This window comes from Dreissena polymorpha, chromosome 3 (assembly GCF_020536995.1).
Source record: "Dreissena polymorpha isolate Duluth1 chromosome 3, UMN_Dpol_1.0, whole genome shotgun sequence".
NCBI classification, from domain to species: Eukaryota; Metazoa; Mollusca; class Bivalvia; order Myida; family Dreissenidae; genus Dreissena; species Dreissena polymorpha.
Window position 1 is genome coordinate 49,982,996 of NC_068357.1, and position 23,597 is coordinate 50,006,592.

Here is a 23,597-nt window from a genome sequence, read left to right on the forward strand (position 1 = left end):
CATACAATTTTAGCATAACACTTCCAATCAAAATCAAGTAATTGAGCAGAAACTGTTTTTTAACCTTGACTTTTATCTTAACCCTTTGAATGCTGGGAAATTTGTCTTCTGCTAAAATGTCGTCTGCTGAATTTCTAAAATTAGCATTTTCTTAAAAAAAAATTCAAAGAATACTATCCGAATAGCAAACAGTTTGGATCCTGATGAGACGCCACGTTCTGTGGCGTCTCATCTGGATCCAAACTGTTTGCAAAGGCCTTCAAAATTCGGTTCCCGCACTGAAAGGGTTAATGGCCCATAAGCAATCCCATGCTAAAACTAGCTCTACATGTGAGCCACATAGAAACAAAATTTCAGAATGAAATCTCCGTTCAAACTCATGTAGGTAGAGGTGGATAGATGCTCCATGTTCCAAACTAAATGTAATTGAGTGTAAACAGTTAATTTAATTTTAAGTAACAGTGACCTAGACTTTCATTTTAGGAGTCAAGTTTTCAATCGCAAGCTAGGTCTTTATTCAAGATTTAAATATCTAAATTTATTATATAAGTTTTATTTAGATAAGTGCATGCAAAATAAAGTAATTTCACGGAAACCAGTAAATAGAGAGCAGACAACATTCATTTGGCAAGTTTAGGATAATGCAAGGGCAATAATTCAGAAGTGCACAAGCGCATAATAATATTAACCTGATTGAGAAATTATGCCCATAAACATTGTCTCTTTTAAGTTTGAAGATGATACTATTAAAACTCAAACATTGAGTTAAGAGCAGACAAGATTTAATTTGCCATTTTGTTGTAATTCAAGGGCCATAATTCAAAGTGTTCAATGAGATTGCAGTACAGGTAATACCTAACTTGACCATGCTCACAAACAAAATCACAAAGTTTCATGATTATCTGATTTAAACAGTATTGCGCAGACATTTATTTCCCTGGACGCTGTCACGTTCCTTGACACTGCCCAACTGCCAAAGGTGTTCCCATAATAGGCCCCGTTTATTTTTCAATGGCCTAGTCATATTGGGTAATCATTGACAAATTTTATCCATGATTGCATGGTTTCATTAGTGATTACCAGACATTTTCAAGTGTATGAATATATGATGGATTTAAATACATGACTCTCATCAGTTATTGTTCTATTTCAGTTAATGTTTTTTTTGTTGTTTTTTTTAACTTTCAAAATGTTCACACTTTCACATAAAGAGGTATCTTCACAAAACACAGAAAGTAAAATCTTTTATAAGAATCAGGAATAAAAGACGTAATTGAGTAGTTTAATCAATATTATGTATCATTGTTTGACATGTCATTTCTATTTTGCTTTCCAAAGTTTGTCCTTAAATTGTGAAATTTTAAGATCAGACCCTTACAAATCATTGGGGGCCTGAACGGCAGATAATAATAAGACAGCAGCAATATCAACATAATCAACCAGTGTTTTCTCACATTAAATCCCTCCTTCAGACATGTTCATTCATCTCCTATGACAAGCCACAGATTCCCTTTGGAATACAGAATGACAAAGCAACTTTTTATGTATTTGCTGTTGTTGTTTTTATTGGGGAACATTTCAATCAATATGATGATGACTCAGACAGTTCTGTGCTCAAAACTTACAAACTCATAGAAAAACATTCCAACATACAACAGACAGTTTAAAAAACAAATATTGTTATACAACAGGGAGAATTAATGTCACACTTATAGAACTGAAATCCTATTGCTGCTTACATTATTGACTAATAAATTATTATTCCTTATTGACTGATAAATTATCATTCCTGTCTTTCAAAATTGTTATTAACAACTCTGATCAAAATAATAGCCAGCCAGTAAGCCAAAGGCCAACAAGTCTCCAAAAAGAAATTGCCTGAATCTTTTGTGGTTGTGTAAAGGTTTTGTATATATTGTTAACCCTTTGCATGCTGTGAAATTTGTCATCTGCTAAAATGTCGTCTGCTGAATTTCTAAAATTGGAATTTTCTTCTTTTTTTTCCAAAGAATACTATCAGAATAGCAAACAGTTTGGATCCTGATGAGACGCCACGTTCTGTGGCGTCTCATCTGGATCCAAACTGTTTGCAAAGGCCTTCAAAACTCGGTTCCAGCACTGAAAGAGTTAACATAAATATTAATTTTATATCAAAATGATTCCAACTACATCAGTATTAGTAATCTAACAATTCATGTTGAGAAATCAAATAGTTAATTTTTTCTGACTAAAAGAATGCAGAATGTAGTATTTATTATTTTACTGCTTCAACTTTTTTTTCTAATACTATTTGAAAACCATTAATTTTGTTAATGCTTAAAAATATTTTTCCTAACAACAATTTTTTCTGAACCTTGAAGTATAAACAATTACCACCAAACTAATACACAAGACAACACAAGCTTCAACATCATTTTGTTATTATTAAAATTAATTTCATATGCTTATTCTAGGAAAGCTATTTGTGCAGGGCGATTATTTAAATGACATTGGAGCCAAAAGGTTACCAATTACAAGAGCATTTCTACACATTAATGGGACCTAACTGCAGTACAATCAATAGGGTATGAGGAAGTTGGGCATTAAAGAACTGTATCTAATAGGCAAATATCATACATGTACAACAACTTTCCCCTCATAAGGGCATATTGATGGTTTATTTTTAAAGTACTGTATCTGACATAGACATTTAATGCAGATACAAGAGTTTCCCACTCAACCACCAACATTGATACAAGAAACATGACTACTCATCCTGGAACAAACTAACAAACATGCTGAGTGGTGCTCAATAAAATATTGATTTAAAGAAGCCCAAGGATCATTGGAATCTGTTGGAAATCAGCTTTAATGGACCAGGGAAGCATCAGGTGTGAGTTTGCAATGGAACCGATACATGAGTCACTCGATGAGTCACCTTAAATGACTCGATAGTCAATGATGAATTAACTGCAAAAATGGGTTAAGGCATCAACTTTTCCTTTTGTTATGTTTGATTTCTATACTGACGTTTTAACAATCCAACACATATTTTATTCACTTAAAAAGACCAACAGCCATCATATGGTCTATTCATTTGCGAGGTATGGTTCAAATACACACTATATATTTTGACAGGCTTTAATCCTGTTTCAAGAATCATTGATTATTCTGGTTCTTAAATGAAACCAAAGTATATGCAAGTTATAAATATTGATAGTAAATGTTTTAACAAAAATACTCATTTACATTCATCTGTTATCTAGATTGTATGACAAAATATATTGGTATATTATCTTATTTTTATTAGCTTGATTCAGTTGACAACAAAGACACTTATTGAGTGTTGTTCTAGGGTAGAAATAGTACTTTGTGTCTTCTCAAAGATTCCAGATTGAGAATGGAGCCATGTTACTCATACAAGCCGCACTCTTGGAAAACCGACTTAATCCAGGAGTCTAAAGTGTTGTCCCAGATTAGCCTGCGCAGTCTGCAAAGCCTAATCAAAGACTTCATTTTTAACTGTTAAGGAATTTCTTGTCTACAATTAGCTCACAGGCATTAAGTCCAGTTTGCCCAGAGGGCATCTCGTACTGTTCACATCTTATGGTAGGGTGCTGTCATGCTTCTATCTCTTTGCATGCCAATTTAACACTGTTGTTTATTATCTGACAAACAACAGTAAATGGAAAATTTACTGTTCTTCTTACTTAGAATTTACAATTTTAGCAAATGAAAAGAACTTGTATTTTTTAAACAAATCTTGTTGGAACCGAACTCATATCTAAAACATTATAATGCAAAATTCCTCGATTTCATTCAAAATTCCTTAAATACCGATTATTGGCTTCCATAAATCTCCTGTAAATAACCATTAAATGCCACAAAAGCTTATTGCAAAACATACAAACGCAACCCATCTTTATTGAAATCAGACCAGAAGAACATGCATGAATTTCCCCGATCATTACCAATTGGAGAACCTCAGATAACCAGTCTATGTTAGGATGCCATACAGCGAGTAGTGGAAGCAATATTGCATAATTAAGTGTATTGATTCAAGAACACTGTTACATCTCCCCCATTCTTTTGTGGGTAGCCTGCTCTATATTCTATATAGGATCACTGAAGAAGAAAAGACAACAAGTAAGTATGTTCCTTATATTTCCTTTCAAAATGGAAGCAGCTTATAATAGATTTTTTCTTACAATGAGGGTGTTGTATGACATCTTAAGTTTCTCAGATTGATAAAACAATAGATTTATTTTAATTTAAGAAAGTGCAACAATAATTATGTTTATCACAAGCTATGTATGATAATCATGTCTAATATTTTATCGTTAACATGTGAAATACATATTTGCTAACGTTTTTTTTTTTTTTTTACTTACTAAAAGCATCAAGTTATTTTACTTAAGTTTACATGCAACATCAAGCCATGTCACACAGTGTAAACAACTCTTATTTGATGAAATTATGATGCTAACGTAAATTTTCTAAAACATAAGTGTATGATGGGTCAACTCAATCGATGATGGACGAGTATTTGATGGTAAGTCAAGTGTTTTTCAGGGCTTTTAATGGTCAGCTGAAAAATAAACAGACTTAAAGCGAGATAATACGATTTTTATATGTGTTAAATTGTAATATATTGAGTAAAATATTTTACAATAACACAAAATCAGCAATAAAAAGTATACAATGGAGACGAATTTCATAAAATGCAGCAAAGACAAATTAGCGCCCGAGCGGATTGTGATAAAGATATTTCGTACATATTTTCCTACAATAACCAAAGCATTCGTCTTTTATTAGGATCAGAGTTAGTGTTCTTGTGTCGTATGAATAAATATCACGAATATCGTTGCAGGAATTTAAAATGAACCATTTAACTAAATTTAGATTCACATTGTACATGCATGATATACATAATGGTGAATTTGACTGTACAGACATTTTCGATTTCAGAATTAAATATCTGGCTTATTTCGCATTTTTCGACACTTGTTCTTCAATCTTAACTTTTATTTTGATTCTAATGAAATATATGTATAAGTTTTTAACACATTATATGCTAATTCAAAAATATTTGACAAAATCGTATAATCTCGCTTTAAGTGTTTTTATTCTATTGGCTTTAGACTACCTTACTGAAAATCAGCAACATATCTAGCAGTCATTTGCATGTTTATCAAGGGGTAAAAATGACTTTTTAGAATCCAAAAATGATTTGTAGGTCTGTCTATGACTTTGTCACCCTGGTTAATAGTTTTTAAGGAAATATAATCAATGTTTTTGGATTAATTTGCTGATTTACATGAATGAATGTACTGTAATCTTGTTGTTCGATAGAAAGCCATATATGTGGAAAAAAATTATTTCAAACTGCTTATCTATATATCTCAAAAGAATGTTTTTTAATATGTCAGGCTATTGCATATCATAGAAATTCTGGAAAGATGGACGCAAAGAAACTCCTGTATTCTCTAAATTATAAAGAGAGAGGAGTCCTGTGAATGTAACAACGCTGTATTAGGACTATGAACAGTATTTCTGTTCAATTCTGTTTTATTTTGTTTCGATGGATTTTTCACTATGAAACATGAAGTCAAGAGCCTTTGAAATAGGCCTGATGCTTTCAATGCAATCAAGCTAAAACACTTGTTTATTGGAAAGGAAAGATAAGCCTCAATATTCCCATCCAATCTGATACCTAATTAAAAGTGCATTACTAATAATAAGTACATAATTATCATAATTAAGTGCAAAAACACACAAAACATGAATGTAATTGTTGACTTTCTCTGAGCATGTTAAATGATGACTGGTGACACACATGAACAATCACAACTCGTGGCATTTCTTTCGTTCTGCATCCAATACATTAAGACGACACAATATCTTTCTAAAATGTATCATCAGTCTTTCTGCATAATTATTTGTATGGCCTGGCTCATGTTCTTAAGTCAAAGGGTTCAAATCTTCCAAATACAATTTCTTCTGGAGGGAAGATTTGATCAATGTCATAAAACACCAATTTTCAAATTACAGACCTCTATTAACAAATCGGTATAATGACTTTTAACTCCATCTTCCAAAAGCTCCCTATTGAACAAGAATGACAAACCTCCCAATATTTGCATTTTATGTTAAAATTGTCTAAAAAGTGAGCATTAGAATAATTTGCAGAGGAACATGGATTCTTAGGAACACGCATTTCCAATCGATCACCTGCCGTTGCTCAAACCAAAATAAGAGGCAACTAGTCCATGTGCGGCCAATATTCAAATCTTAACCCTTTGCATGCTGGGAAATTTGTTGTCTGCTAAAATGTTGTCTGCTGAATTTCTAAAATAAGCATTTTCTTCGATTTTTTTCAAAGAATACTATCAGAATAGCAAACAGTTTAGATCCTGATGAGACGCCACGTTCTGTGGCGTCTCATCTGGATCCAAACTGTTTGCAAATGCCTTCAAAATTTGGTTCCCGCACTGAAAGAGTTAAGAAAACATGTTTTCAACACATTCTAACAATGCATGTGTGTAATGTGTTGTCCCAGAGACAACACTTCTATCGCTTTACTGGATTTTAGCTCAGAAGTGACTTCCTTTAAACGAAAAATACAATAAACACAGAAAATGACGTCCTTGATTAGGCTGAGCAGACTGCACAGGCTAATCTGGGCCTACACTTTACGCACATGCATTAAGACATGTTTTCCCAGAGCATGGCTCAATAATGTGCTTAACCCCTTTGTATGCTGGGAAATTTGTTGTCTGCTAAAATGTCGTCTGCTGAATTTCTAAAATTAGCATTTTTTTCGATTTTTAACAAAGAATACTATCAGAATAGCAAACAGTTTGGATCCTGATGAGACGCCACGTTCTGTGGCGTCTCATCTGGATCCAAACTGTTTGCAAAGGCCATCAAAATTCGGTTCCAGCACTGAAAGAGTTAACATTGCCATGAAAACTCAACCCTTTATTTCTGATACAAATGACTCAGTCAACATGAAGCTTCAATGGCAAACTAATACATATACCAGTTTTGTCCATTCTTAGATATGCTACTATTGATACTAATACATATCCCAGTTTTGTCCATTCTTAGATATGCCACTATTGATTGCATGCAACTTTTAACCATTCTGTAGAATGCATTTCTAAAGTTAACCCACCAGAGATGATTAATGATCTTGTTCAATAGATTAAAAGGATTGGATGCTCATGCTACATGATTTTATTCTATCGTTGAAAGCATGCATAATTCCATTTTCAGAAATAACAAGAGATGTGTTCGTCAGAAACACAATGCCCCCTATTGCGCCGCTTTTAAATAATAAAAAAAAAAAAATGACCTTAAAGCATGACCTTGACCTTGAACTTCCACCACTCAAAATGTTCAGCTTCATGAGAACGCCGATTTGAAATTAAAAAAAAAAAATTACCTTTGACCTTGAAGGATGACCTTGAACTTCCACCACTCAAAATGTGCAGCTTCATGAGATTCACATGCATGCCAAATATCAAGTTTCTATCTTCAATAATGCAAAAGTTATGGCCAACGTTAAAGTTTTTTTCTGACGGACGGAGAGACTGACATACACACATACTGACTGACGGACAGTTCAACTGCTATATGCCACCCTACCGGGGGCATAAAAATCATGGCATATCCCTGGAAAGACTGACTGACCCTGCGTCATAACAATCAACGATTTGTCCTGACATTCATCGAAATGAAAATTTGCTACAAAAATTGAAATATATGGTAACTTTGACCCAAACTTACCATCACAAATCCCTTTGTTGCCCGCTTTTAAGCCAAGTCTTGTTGTTGACACCTTCTCAGCAATCAATAATTTGATCATTAAGCTCTAAAAGTATGACCCGGATGGCTTATTACCATCAATAAATGTTATTGTTGTAGCGTGGCTTCTGATAAGTCAACTGTGTTTGATTTTATGACCAACAGTTACTTAAATCCTGTGATTATACCAGCGAGGGTTTAGAAAGCATTTGAAGGGAAGCCTTAGAAAAAAAGTTATTTTTTCAGTGGCATACTTTCAATACTGTATTTGTTACACATATAGTTCTTATTACATGTATTTTCATGAAACATTATTTGCATAATTATAAGGAATAGTTGTACTAATAAAATTGACTTATTTATTTAATCTTCAAACAATTATTTCTTTTATAATGTGATCAGAACAAAAGACGGGCATGGCGGTGATGCTTGTGTGGACCCTTAGGGAGGCAGGATGCTGTGCCCTGCATTTTAGGGCTAGCTGGAGCACTTGTCATTCTAAAATACTAACATTAAATGAGATCTTATATCTGCCTTTCAATATTTAACACATAATAGAAAAAAACTTATACAGGAATAAATCAATGTAGATAATAATTAACAAGACACAGCAGGTTGGAAGACGCAGGTCAATTGTGCCTGACCAAAGTTTTGTCTGAAGGTATTGACCCAAAAATAATTTTATGATACAAGCCCTTATGACCTTGGATTTGATATCAAACTTAATAGGTGTCTTAGTTTCTACAAAAGAAACCACTAAACCGATTTAGAATATCATAGGTCAAAGCATTCTCAATATATTATGAAGAAATTTTTTCTGTTAATGGCCTGTTTGATTTGACCTTTGACCTCAACATTAATAGGCATCATTATTTCCTCCATACAAAACAGCATACCTGTTTAGATAACTGTAGGTGAAAGAATTCTCTATACATCATGCAGAATCAAGTGTCTTGATACACACTAATGTGACCTTCACATTGAACTAGGTGACTTCAAAATCGAAATGTGTTTCCTTTTCCTCACGTGTTACCATTTTACCAATGTGTATGATCATAGGTAAAAGCATTCTTAAAATATTGTGTGGAAACTAATATACTGTTACAGGCCTCTTACACATTGACCACTGACCTGTTGACCTCTCACCTCAATATCGATAGGAGCCTTCCAAGTAATCATCATACCAATTTGTATGGATGTAGATTAGAGCGATCTTTATATATTGAGTCGAAATGAATGGTTTTATGGTTTATAAACTCAAAATCAAAATGCTCACACTTCAATGGAGGGGGGCATAATGTAGCAAGCAAAAGATAAAGTATTTTTCTAACTTACCCCCCCCCCCCCCCTTTTTATCTAGGGTCTACAAATGAGATTTTTAATGTCCGCCCAGAGTTTGCCATAATTAACCCATGGTCATTCAATTTTATTGTTTATAAATCACAACATTTATTCCGATACCTAACATTACAATTGGGCATAAAACAAACGGCTCCAATAGTCTGGCAAATTTGTCTATAATTATTTAAATTTAAATCATTAAATTTGATGACAACCCTGTATTGCCATCAGAACTGTACTGGCACAAGTACTGGTTCTGGGCCTAGGAAACAGACGTCAGATCATTTCAAATTAGCCAGAGGCTTTCAATGCAATCAAGCTAAAATAAATAGGTAACCATCAGAAAGCTCAAATTTGCACTTATTAATGTTCAAGCAAACAATTTAAAGCATAACTACCCAATATAAACTTCTTGTATATGATTTATTTTAATCATTATGTTCAACAAGATGTGTTTGTGAAACACAATGTCCCCCTATATGACGTTTGACCTTGAAGGATGACCTTGACCTTGACCCTTCACCACTCAAAATGTGCAGCTCCTTGAGATACACACGCATTTCAAATATAAAATTGCTAGCTTCAATATTGCAGAAGTGACATTACATGAGCAATTTTGACCCATATATTTGACCTTGAAGGATGACCTTGACCTTTCACCACTCAAAATGTGCAGCTCCATGATATACACATGCATGCCAAATATCAAGTTGCTATCTTCAATATTGCAAAAGTATTCATAAAATAAGCGATTTGGGCCACATATATTTGACCTCTGACCTTAAAGGATGACCTTGACCTTTCACCACTCAAAATGTGCAGCTCCATGAGATACACATGCATGCCAAATATCAAGTTGCTATCTTCAATATTGCAAAAGTATTCATAAAATGAGCGATTTTGGCCACATATATTTGACCTCTGACCTTGAAGGATGACCTTGACCTTTCACCACTCAAAATGTGCAGCTTCATGAGATATACATGCATGCCAAATATGAAGTTGCTATCTTCAATATAGCAAAAGTTATTGCAAAATAATAAAATTGGCGCAAACCAACCAACAGACCAACAGACAGGGCAAAAACAATGGGGACATAAAAATACTAAATTAGATTTTAAACTGCCCCTTATTAATATCAGCTGAAAATCCTGCAAGCATTTGTTTGTGCATACTTTTATAGTATATCATTCATAATAACACAGCTTTTAATGTGTGCATTTACCATTCTAGTCCCCTTTATTCGTGCTTGAATGGCATTTTAACAGTTTAACAGAGAATATTACACAAAATCTATCAATCACTCCTATATCTGCAGGGGTCTGTTTGTCAGATCAATTGGCCGTCAATGTATTAATGTGCCCTCAAAGAAAGAGAAAAGACCCCTTGTTTATACATTTAAAAGTAAGAATATACCCTACACTTGACCAGCATTGGAAGCATTGACAAAATGATTGCTATTCAAATCTTTATGATGTTCCTTTCCATTTAATTTTGGCAAGCCTAAGCAACTTTATGGCACCCAGGATACAATATGCTGTGAGACCAAACTACCAAAAGATATGTTGAATGATTGGATTAGATCGGAGTCACTAAAAATGGGCTAAAACATTAATAAGTTAATGGAAGCTGATGGGCTATAAACATGTGGTCCAAAATCCGAGATTATTGTCAAGCAATTCAAGTCCCATACTGGCTCCACCATTGTCAGAAATATTTTATTTTATTTTTTTGTTTTTTGTTGCCATAGCAACCAGAATATTTGACGTAGGAACAAAATGAAATGACATGCATAATGTCTTTATTGCCATCTATCCATGTTTCAAGTTTCATGAAAAAATATTTAGAACTTAAAGTTACCGCAGGATCCAGAAAAGTGTGACAGACTGACTGACTGACTGACTGACCGACAATCAGAGCGCAAACCATAAGTCCCCTCCGGTGAAATCGTCAGGGGACTAATAATCATACCCATAAATTATAAATTAATTGTTGCCCTCAAATTTAAAAACAATCTTAAAATAAACACCTGGGATGTAGAATCCCATATTTCCGCAGATCTGCTGATAATTTTTAGCCCTTTAAATTGCAATTCATTTTAGAAAACAGACCTTTATCCATGTGCATAAAGTTTCGTCCCAGATTAGCTTGTGGGGCTCAGCGAAGACACTTTATTGGTATTTTTCTTTGAAATGAAGTCTCATCCATTTTAAACCGAAAGTATTGTTGCTGATTAGCCTGAGCTCTGCACAGTTTTAACTGGGACTACACTTAAAACACATGCACAGTCTAAAATGGGACCACACTTAAAACACATGCATTCAGCTCTGCACAGTCTAAACTGGGACTACACTTAAAACACATGCATTCAGCTCTGCACAGTCTAAACTGGGACCACACTTAAAACACATGCATTCAGCTCTGCACAGTCTAAACTGGGACTACACTTAAAACACATGCATTCAGCTTGAGCTCTGCACAGTCTAAACTGGGACTACACTTAAAACACATGCATTCAGCTCTGCACAGTCTAAACTGGGACTACACTTAAAACACATGCATTCAGCTTGAGCTCTGCACAGTCTAAACTGGGACTACACTTAAAACACATGCATTCAGCTCTGCACAGTCTAAACTGGGACTACACTTAAAACACATGCATTCAGCTCTGCGCAGTCTAAACTGGGACTACACTTAAAACACATGCATTCAGCTTGAGCTCTGCACAGTCTAAACTGGGACTACACTTAAAACACATGCATTCAGCTTGAGCTCTGCACAGTCTAAACTAGGACTACACTTAAAACACATGCATTCAGCTTGAGCTCTGCACAGTCTAAACTGGGACCACACTTAAAACACATGCATTCAGCTTGAGCTCTGCACAGTCTAAACTGGGACTACACTTAAAACACATGCATTCAGCTCTGCACAGTCTAAACTGGGGCCACACTTAAAACACATGCATTCAGCTTGAGCTCTGCACAGTCTAAACTAGGACTACACTTAAAACACTTGCATTCAGCTTGAGCTCTGCACAGTCTAAACTGGGACTACACTTAAAACACATGCATTCAGCTCTGCACAGTCTAAACTGGGACTACACTTAAAACACATGCATTCAGCTCTGCACAGTCTAAACTAGGACTACACTTAAAACACATGCATTCAGCTTGAGCTCTGCACAGTCTTAACTGGGACTACACTTAAAACACATGCATTCAGCTCTGCACAGTCTAAACTGGGACCACACTTAAAACACATGCATTCAGCTTGAGCTCTGCACAGTCTAAACTGGGACCACACTTAAAACACATGCATTCAGCTTGAGCTCTGCACAGTCTAAACTGGGACTACACTTAAAACACATGCATTCAGCTCTGCACAGTCTAAACTGGGACTACACTTAAAACACATGCATTCAGCTCTGCACAGTCTAAACTGGGACCACACTTAAAACACATGCATTCAGCCTGAGCTCTGCACAGTCTAAACTGGGACCACACTTAAAACACATGCATTCAGCCTGAGCTCTGCACAGTCTAAACTGGGACTACACTTAAAACACATGCATTCAGCTTGAGCTCTGCACAGTCTAAACTGGGACTACACTTAAAACACATGCATTCAGCTTGAGCTCTGCACAGTCTAAACTGGGACTACACTTAAAACACATGCATTCAGCTCTGCACAGTCTAAACTGGGACTACACTTAAAACACATGCATTCAGCTCTGCACAGTCTAAACTGGGACTACACTTAAAACACATGCATTCAGCTCTGCACAGTCTAAACTGGGACTACACTTAAAACACATGCATTCAGCCTGAGCTCTGCACAGTCTAAACTGGGACTACACTTAAAACACATGCATTCAGCTTGAGCTCTGCACAGTCTAAACTGGGACTACACTTAAAACACATGCATTCAGCTTGAGCTCTGCACAGTCTAAACTGGGACTACACTTAAAACACATGCATTCAGCTTGAGCTCTGCACAGTCTAAACTAGGACTACACTTAAAACACATGCATTCAGCTTGAGCTCTGCACAGTCTAAACTAGGACTACACTTAAAACACATGCATTCAGCTTGAGCTCTGCACAGTCTAAACTGGGACTACACTTAAAACACATGCATTCAGCTCTGCACAGTCTAAACTGGGACTACACTTAAAACACATGCATTCAGCTCTGCACAGTCTAAACTGGGGCCACACTTAAAACACATGCATTCAGCTTGAGCTCTGCACAGTCTAAACTGGGACTACACTTAAAACACATGCATTCAGCTCTGCACAGTCTAAACTAGGACTACACTTAAAACACATGCATTCAGCTTGAGCTCTGCACAGTCTAAACTGGGACTACACTTAAAACACATGCATTCAGCTTGAGCTCTGCACAGTCTAAACTAGGACTACACTTAAAACACATGCATTCAGCTTGAGCTCTGCACAGTCTAAACTAGGACTACACTTAAAACACATGCATTCAGCTTGAGCTCTGCACAGTCTAAACTAGGACTACACTTAAAACACATGCATTCAGCTTGAGCTCTGCACAGTCTAAACTGGGACTACACTTAAAACACATGCATTCAGCTCTGCACAGTCTAAACTAGGACTACACTTAAAACACATGCATTCAGCTTGAGCTCTGCACAGTCTTAACTGGGACTACACTTAAAACACATGCATTCAGCTTGAGCTCTGCACAGTCTAAACTAGGACTACACTTAAAACACATGCATTCAGCTTGAGCTCTGCACAGTCTTAACTGGGACTACACTTAAAACACATGCATTCAGCTCTGCACAGTCTAAACTGGGACCACACTTAAAACACATGCATTCAGTCCCATTTTCACAGTGCTTAGGTATATTTATCAAGGCATGTACCTTTCCTGTGTTGCTCTGTTCTTTTTTAACTTGTTCATGAATGCAGAGCTGATCCCGAGAGCCTATCACACTGACCTTCACCCTGAAGAAAACACAAAAAGTACTCACATAGAAATTAGCCTAGTTCTGGGAAATGGGATTTCATACATTTTTGTAAGGTGTCGTGCCAGAGAAGCCTGTGCATTTCGCACAAGCTTTATGGAAGGACACTTAACACACATGCATTTTGCTCCGTTTTCTTAGAACTAGAGTGTTCACAAGCTTTTTTAACTAAATAAATATAAGAAAACTGCCCCCCCCCCCCCCCCCCCCCTGGCAGCCATGTTATTCAACTGACCGGAACCATTTTCAAACTCAACTCTCATATCAAGGAAACAAATGTTCTGACCAAATTTCATGAAAATTGGGCCAAAAATGTGACTTCTAGAGTGTTCCCATGTTTTCACTATATACATATAGAGAAAATGCCCCGCCAACTGGTGGCCATGTTTTTTCACCGATCTGGACCATTTTCGAACTCGTCCGAGATATCAATAAAACCAATGTTTTGACTAACTTTCATGATGATTGGGCAAAAATTGTGACTTCTAGAGTGTTAACAAGGTTCTCTATAGCCAAATAAGGAACACTGCCCCCCCTCGGCAGCCATGTTATTCAACTGACCCGAACCATTTTCGAACTCAACTCTCATATCAAGGAAACAAATGTTCTGACCAAACATTTTGACAAAATTTACATGAAGATTGGGCATGAAATGTGACTTCTACAGTGTTTTCAAGTTTTTTCCTTTTTTTGACCTAGATACCTAGTTTTTGACCCGGCACGACCCAGTTTCAAACTCAACAGCGATTTCATTAGAACAAAGCTTCTGACCAAGTTTCATGAAGATCGGACAATAAATGTGGCCTTTAGAGTGTTTACGAACAAATGTGGACGGACGGACAGACGACGGACAAAGACCGGTCACAAAAGCTCACCTGAGCAATCAGATGAGCGAAAAGGGCTCACAAAGTTTGTGTAGTGCAGGACAAGTTATTATCACCATTGTTAAATAGTATCCTATTATGTTTCATTAGGGACTTATGTCCTTTGTCCAGTGTGCATTCACATATGAAGGCTGAAGCAATATAGGTAATGTCCAATGAAGAAGCGTTCCAAACTTACGTGTTGTAGGCAGTTCGTTTCAGTTCCTGTATCACTTGAGACAGTTGAGAGTGGGTGCGTGACGCATAGATTATTTTTGGAACCGCTGAAAACAATATTTATAACACTCTTAAAAGTGCCTATAAAATCATTGATAATTTATTATCTTATTTTCACTAAACAGCTAATGTAATTTATAAAACTCAGGAATTATTCATCATGAAACTACAATAACAGAAAGAACAAGAGCTGTCACCATAGGATGACTTATGCCCCCTATAAACGCTTGATAGAAGTAATGAGCTTTTTTGAAACCTCAACGCAGATTTCGAAACCTAAACGCGAACCCAAAGTTCAAGGTCAAGATCACAGGGGTCAAAATTTGTGTGCGTATGAAAAGGCCTTGTCCATATACACATGCATGCCAAATATGAAATTGCTACCTGAAGCGACATAGAAGTTATGAGCATTTTTCGAAACCTAAACGCAAAGTGTTACGGACAGACGGATGGACGGACAGACAGTCCCATCACTTTATGCTCTCCTTCGGGGGCATAAAAATCAATAATTTTTTAATACTACAGAAATGAATTTTCATGTTGTTTATCCATAAACACAAACTTGAACTTACAACTAAAAATATAATTTCCTTAACATTACGGAATTTATTCAATCAAGTATGGGGATATGATAATTCAAACTGGTGACCATCTACCATTTGTAGGAATTTCAAAAAGAAGAAACTTAGTTTTGCACTGTCAAACTGACTGCAATTTACTTGTGGATGAAAAACTTTGTAGAACAATATTGTGGGTAAATATTTAACTGGCTAATAATTATATATGGTAGCAAACACATTACATACGGTAGCAAACACATTTACACATTATGAACAAGAGGGCCTGAAAGGCCCAAAGTCGCTCACCTGAGATAACAAGATATTATTGGGACATTAATCTTCTGACCAGGTTTCACGAAGATTGGAAAATAAATGTGGCCTCTAGAGTGTTAACAAGGTTTTACTATAGCCATATAAGGAAAAATGCCCCGCCCCCTGGCGGCCATGTTCTTCAACCAACCAGCATCATTTTCGAACTCGTTCAAGATATTATTGGGATGAATCTTCTGACCAAGTTTCATGAAGATCAGACAATAAATGTGGCCTCTAGAGTGTTATCAAGATTTTACTATAGCCATATATAGCCATATAAGGAAAAATGCCCCGCCTCTTGGCAGCCATGTTTTTCAAGCAACCGTAACCATTTTCGAATTCATCCAAGATATCATTGAAACCAATGCTCAGACCATGAAGATTGGACAATAAATGTGGCCTCTAGAGAGTTAACAAGGCAAATGTTGACGCCGCACAAAGCACAACGGACGACGGACAAAAAGCTATCACAAAAGCTCACCATGAGCACAACGTGCTCAGGTGAGCTAAAAATATAAAGCTTCCATTTATATCAATCCTCTTTCGTACAATCGACTACTGGAGCATTATAACTATATTATTTTAAGGTAAGAAATATTTTTGCTTAATTCAAACAAAAGTATAGGTGGGTGGGGTATAATTATGGGTTTTTTAATTAGAGCGCAATACAACTCCTCTGAAAAAATCTTGGCTTTAGATCTTTTACGCATGCACTGAAGATTTCATGAGAAGAACCCATACACTTTAAAACATAAAGGTCAAATTGCATCAAACTTATAAATGAGCTATGCATTGGAAAAACCAGTGATAATGCATATCGTAAAGTGTCTTCTCAGATTAGATTGTGTAAACCCCATAGGCTAATCAGGGACGACACTTTCCCCTTTTATGGTGATTTTTTGTTTGAGAGAAGTCTCTTTAAAGCAAATCCATTTAAGGCGGTAAGTGTTGTCCCTGATTAGCCTGTGCACACTGTGGCACCACTTTACGCAAATGCATTAAGCACCATTTTCCCAGAGCGCGGCCCAAATACTCAAGCTGCTTCACAGTTTATTCATACCAAAGTCTGATCCGCCCCATGCAGTGCCTGTGGAGTTTTCTAGACTCCTAGCTAGCCCTTCCAGTCCCTTGTCTGAGAGCCCCACAGCCCCACCTGGCCCCAGCAGCTTGGATACGCTCACCTGAAACATGCGGCTAAAATCAATGCCGTTTGGCATCATTTGTTTCAAGATGCTATTTACTTTCAAGTAATGTTAGGAAACTTAGTTAGGATTACAAGTTTTTTATTAACAATCAACGTCTTGAATTAAAAAAAAATGTATTCAGGGCTTTTTTTCTTGATTTGGTGAAAGGGCCTGGCCTTCCATTTTGGGGAAAAAATTATTAACAAAACTGAGTGACAAAACTGAGAAAGGAGAAATTCTCAACATAGAAAGGGCCTTTCTCTTGGGAGAAGGGGCCTTTACAAGGCAGTTGCAAAAGAAGGAAAAAAAACTGGTATTATACTATCTGTATCATAATGGCTAGACATTAATTTGATGAAAGGAAGAATATTAATTGAGTAAGGAGCTGAAACGCACAAATAGATGTCTATAATTGATTCCAATATTGGGACTCAATGAAAGCTGTTCGGGACACAACAGTTTTGTAGTCCCAGGGCCTTTGTAGAATATCGGCAAAACAATAATACTGCTTTTCATGATGTAATACTCTTTCCCAATCATAAGGAAAGTGAAATTGGCTGTATGCAACCAGCATTTTGCAGACTGTTCCAGTTTTATGCTGTTTGCTGCTCATCAGTATCTTAGGATTGGAAATTAACCTGTATAAACATGAATTTGTTAAGAAAAGTATTAAATTTAACTTGATTTTTTAATGCACTACCAATGGGCAAAATGAATTTATGAGCGGTAAAGGGTTAATAGGCTTAAATCTATGTGGGTGTGGGTGTAACCCTTTGCTGGGAAATTTGTCGTCTGCTAAAATGTCGTCTGCTGAATATCTAAAATTAGCATTTTCTTCGATTTTTTTTCAAAGAATACTATCAGAATAGCAAACAGTTTGGATCCTTATGAGACGCCACGTTCTGTGGCATCTCATCTGGACCCAAACTGTTTGCAAAGGCCTTTAAAATTTGGTTCCCGCACTGAAAGGGTTAAAAAAACCATTGCACAAGGTCAATTATAGTTACTGTGTTCTTGACTTTGGACTTCTGTACCACAAGACTTGCAAACTTTTTGTCTCCTCTTTCAAACTTCAGATCAGTTTCTTGTTTTTGATACTGTAAAATTTACATCAAACCTGTGTATGATTATCTTCAGCACTTTTTATTATTTTAAAAATCATAACATATGATGCAACTATCCCAAATTTAACCTTCTTGATAAATTAATGTTGCCTTTCTTATTTACCTGCATATTGAACTCTGTCTGTGCTTTTTTCGCCTCCTGCCAGGCAAGGGAAGAACACAGCAGGCACAGGGTTTTACCCGTTCCAGTTGGACTCTCCAGCACTCCGTTCACATTCTGAACAAAGCCAAATAAAGAAATCAGGTTCAAAGTTAACCTATTTTATTGTCCCTTTATATTTTCAAACAAACAATACATCATTTACAAAGCAGAGTCATTGAAAATTACACCTGTAAACAACTGTGAGCAGTGAAAATGAGATGTCAATAAATTGATACGGGCATCGAAATCTTTGTGTCATTAGCACCTGTGCCGGTCTCATAAAACACCTTTAACAAGAGATGTGAGAAACACAATGCCCCCTTCTGCGACGCTTTGATTTTGGTTTTTTTTACCTTTGACCTTGAAGGATGACCTTGACCTTTCAGCACTCAAAATGTGCAGCTCCATGAGATACACATGCATGCCAAATATCAAGTTGCTATCTGAAGGAACATAGAAGTTATGAGCATTTTTCGAAACCTTAACGGGAAACCTAAACGCAAAGTGTGACGGAAGGACGGACGGACGGTCCGATCACTATATGCCCTCCTTCGGGGGCATAAAAAAGGTAGACCTGAGGCTATTTTCTCAAGAGTTGAAGCTGTAAGCATGAACCACGTTATGTTTAACAAACACTCAGTTACGAATACCTGAGCGGAGTGTTCTAAACAGATGTTACCACATTGAAAGAACTGAAATGTATGAGTATATCACAAAATACATGTATAATAATTAAAAGTATTAAAATTGAAATTGTTATTTTGTTACAATAGAACAGGAAATTAAAATCCAATTAAGATAAATTATAATAAAGACAAGAGCACCGCCTTGCGGGTGCAGACCGCTCATCTATTTTCTTTTTAAAGGTGAAGGGACTCTCATTTTCAATCACAAAGGAGGGAGGGGTGGAGTGAAGAGGGGTGTATAGTGTGGGGGTGTGGACATTGATTACATTATTTTCCAAAAATGCGGAAAAAAAACAATAGGGGTGGGGGGGGAGGGGGGGGGGATTCTTGGGTGCGATGGTTGGACAGTATTTCAAACATAAAATAAAAATAAAAATTTGTGTTTTTAACTGTTTAAAAAAAAAAAACAATTTGGGAGGGTGGGGTGGGGGGGGTATAGTGTGAGGGTGTGGTGGTCATTTGTGAGATGATCTTAAAAAAAAATATATATATAAAAAAAATTAGGGGGGGGTGGGATTCGGGTGGGGGGAGGGGGGGGATTCTACGGTGCGATGGTTGGACGGTATTTCAAACATAAAATAATAAAAATAAATATTTGTGTTTTTTAACAGTTTCAAAAAAAATAATTTGGGGTGGGTAGGGTGGGGGGGTATAGTGTGAGGGTGTGGTGGTCATTTGTGAGATGATCTTTAAAAAAAAAAAAAAAAAAAAAATAGGGGGAGGGGATTCGGGGGGGGGGGGGGGGGCACAGGGGATGGTTTGGGTGGAGTCTATTGTGGTATGTCAGGTAAGAGTAGTTTTGTCAAAGTATCAATCAAATCTAATCATAAATAAAGAAGTTATGGTAATTTTAGCAATATTAAATAATTTGACCTTGAGAGTCAAGGTCATTCAAAGGTCAAGGTAAAATTAAACTTGCCAGGTACAGGAACCTCATGATAGCATGAAAGTATTTGAAGTTTGAAAGCAATAGCCTTAATAGTAAAAGAAGTAAAGTGGATCGAAACAAAAAACTTAACCATATATTTAAAGTTACTAAGTCAAAAAAGGGCCATAATTCCGTAAAAATGACAACCAGAGTTATGCAACTTGTCCTTTTACTGTACCCTTATGATAATTTGCGAGTGTTCCAAGTATGAAAGCAATATCTATGATACTTTAGGGGTAAAGTGGACCAAAACACAAAACTTAACCAAATTTTCTAAGTATAAGGGGGCCCATAATTCCGTCCAAATGCCAGTCAGAGTTACATAACTTTGCCTGCACAGTCCCCTTTTGATAATAAATAAGTGTTGCAAGTATGAAAGCAATAGCTTTGATACTGTAGGAATAAAGTGGACCTAAACACAAAACTTAACAAAATTTTCAATTCTCTAAGTATAAAAAGGGCACATAATTCTGTCAAAATGCCAGTCAGAGTTACATTACTTTGCCTGCACAGTCCGCTTATGATAGTTAGTAAGTGTTGCAAGTATGAAAGCAATAGCTTTGATACTTAGGGAATAAAATGGACCAAAACACAAAACTTAACCAAAATTTTCAATTTTCTAAGTATAAAAAGGGCACATAATTCTGTCAAAATGCACGCCAGAGTTATCTAACTTTGCCTGCCCAGTCCCCTCATGATAGTAAGTAAGTGTACCAAGTTTGAATGCAATAGCATTGATACTTTCTGAGAAAAGTGGACCTAAACGCAAAACTTAACCAAAATTTTCAATTTTCTAAGTATAAAAAGGGCACATAATTCTGTCAAATTGCATGCCAGAGTTATCTAACTTTGCCTGCCCAGTCCTCTCATGATAGTAAGTAAGTGTACCAAGTTTGAATGCAATAGCACTGATACTTTCTGAGAAAAGTGGACCTAAACGCAAAACTTAACCGGACGCCAACGCCGACGCCGACGCAGACGCCGATGCCAAGGTGATGACAATAGCTCATAATTTTTTTTCAAAAAATAGATGAGCTAAAAATGGTTCCTGCAAAATTCAAAATCAGGAAAGAAATCATTTAGCACAATGCAAAAATAGATATCAAACAAGAGCTGTCTCCATAGGATGACATATGCCCCAGATAAATGCTTTGATAGAAGTTATGAGCATTTTTCGAAACCTAAACGCATTTTTCGAAACCTAAACGCGGACCCTAAGTTCAAGGTTAAGGTCAAGGGGTCAAAATTTGTAAGCGTATGGGAAGGCCTTTTCCATATACACATGCATACCAAATATGAATGTTACATCTGAAGTAACATAGAAGTTATGAGCATTTTTCAAAACCTAAACGCAAAGTGTGACCGACAGACGGATGGACAGACGGACAGTGTGATAAATACATCATAATAGAACTCCTCAGAAAAATCTTGGTGTTTTGATTTTAAATATAGGGATGTACATAATACATACATGGTTAAAAGTTACTGAATATTACCTGTTGTAAACATTCTATCACCTTTCCCATATAATCTAGCTGACATGGGTAAGGCTCGAAGGGGAAGTTAACTTTCACGCCCTTAACATCCAGCAATGGCATTCCTGAAAACACACTACAGTTGATCTTATTCCTATTATAATGATCAGGATCAGCATCTTAACCAATTTTATTGTGTTCATTTCATTTAAATTTGAAACAAGTTGTTAAGTACAGAAGCAGACACAATCAGGATAACATAATACAAGTACTATTTTATTAACCTTCATTGTTTTTTTTTCATTCAAATTAGGGTCCTGTTGGGGGACCCATTCCTAATGGAAACAAGAGATGTGTTTGTCAGAAACACAATGCCCCCTTCTGCGCCGCTTTGAAGCCATATATTTGACCTTTGACCTTGACGGATGACCTTGACCTTTCACCACTCAAAATGTGAAGCTCCATGAGAAACACATGCATGCCAAATATCAAGTTGCTATCTGAAGCGACATAGAAGTTATGAGCATTTTTCTAAACCTAAATGCGAAACCTAAACGCAAAGTGTGACGGAAGGACAGACGGACAGACAGACGGATGGTCCGATCACAATATGACCTCCTTCATGGGCATAAAAAGTATATATTTTTCCCAAATGGAACCCACGGCATATTTTCCTGTTTTGTGAAGCGTCCTTGCCCCCCCCCCCCCCCATTTTGTGAAGGAATTAGTTGCGAACTGTTCAAAATTGTGAATATATGAGTCGCAAACTTTCTAAAATTGTGAAAATTTGAGTCTCAAACTTCTTTAAATTGTGAAAATTTGAATCACTAACTTCTTGAAATTGTGAAAATTTGAGTGGCGAATTTCCCAGTTGTGAAAAACGCCAATTCTCATAGAAGGAAAAAACAGCCCTGGGACCTGAAAATTCCCAATTGAAGACTTAAAAAAAAATTGTTTCAAGTCTCAACATTTAATTTATCTCAAATCCAGCTCTATAAGTAAACCCTTGGTGAATACAATATAAATGTCACTTGTATTCTCAATTTACAGCATTTGTTATCAGAAAATGAAAAGTGCTCCAGCTAGGCCTCAATTGAAGGGCGTCCCACCCTGCCCTTCCGAACCTCTGCCATTCCCTTCCTTAGGCCCCCCCCTGCCCTTTAAAAAAAATAAATAATAATAATTAAAATATGGTAATTAATATTAACAAAATCTCTTATTGCATTGTTATTAATTTATTCCTCATTATAGACATTATATTTGAAAGGTTTAATAATAATGGGAATAATATATTTTAGCAATAATTAATAACATAATTTAACTTGCAACAGCAAGCATTACAGAAGGGCGCTTGAAAGTGACCTTTTGACAAAATACTGCGTGTCGAAAGTACCATTTTGATAAAAAAGCCCCCTGTGCCCTTTTCAAATCCTAGCTGGAGCACTGATGAACTATACTAATTTTGCAAACCCAGCCAAAATGTCGTTAATTTTCCCAGGGCAAAGGGACCCGGCTCCATTCCCAAAATAGTGAGAGTAAAAATACTGACCTTTGTGCAGAGATTTGACTGGTTCCAAGCAAAGCTCGAAATCAAATCCCTGACTTTATAACCAACCTTATGATCATGGACAAGCAACGTGGTACAATAATGTCCCTTTTTTTATTATCTAAAGCAAATTCATTTTTTATTATGAAACTTAATGTTATGTGCTATTTTCAAAATAAAACAGAAAATTATACTATATTTGACAATAATTCAAATTATTACTTTATCAAAAAATAAAATCCTTCCGGATCTGGAAGAATTTCCTTGTAATTACATTGGTTATCGCTAGAAGCCGTGGGATACTAACCACTGCGTGGAGTTTGATATGTCATAACTATTTTAATTTAATAAAGCACTTCTGTCATGTCTAATGTTGACACTACTTCCGAATAGATCTATGTCCGAAAACAC

General features: G+C 36.3%; 1 protein-coding gene across 1 annotated transcript in view; it reads right to left on the bottom strand.

The window, feature by feature from the left end:
• LOC127874087 (regulator of telomere elongation helicase 1-like) overlaps positions 1-23,597 on the bottom strand; it is a 115,209-nt gene that overhangs the window by 91,402 nt on the left and 210 nt on the right. Inside the window, exons 2-6 of the mRNA XM_052418200.1 lie at positions 21,662-21,765; positions 18,513-18,626; positions 17,162-17,282; positions 15,192-15,276; positions 14,028-14,109 (exon numbers count right to left, since the gene is read on the bottom strand). Coding sequence (XP_052274160.1) covers positions 14,028-14,109; positions 15,192-15,276; positions 17,162-17,282; positions 18,513-18,626; positions 21,662-21,763 — 504 coding nt within the window. The 5' untranslated portion in view covers positions 21,764-21,765. The remainder of the gene's footprint in view (positions 1-14,027; positions 14,110-15,191; positions 15,277-17,161; positions 17,283-18,512; positions 18,627-21,661; positions 21,766-23,597) is intronic.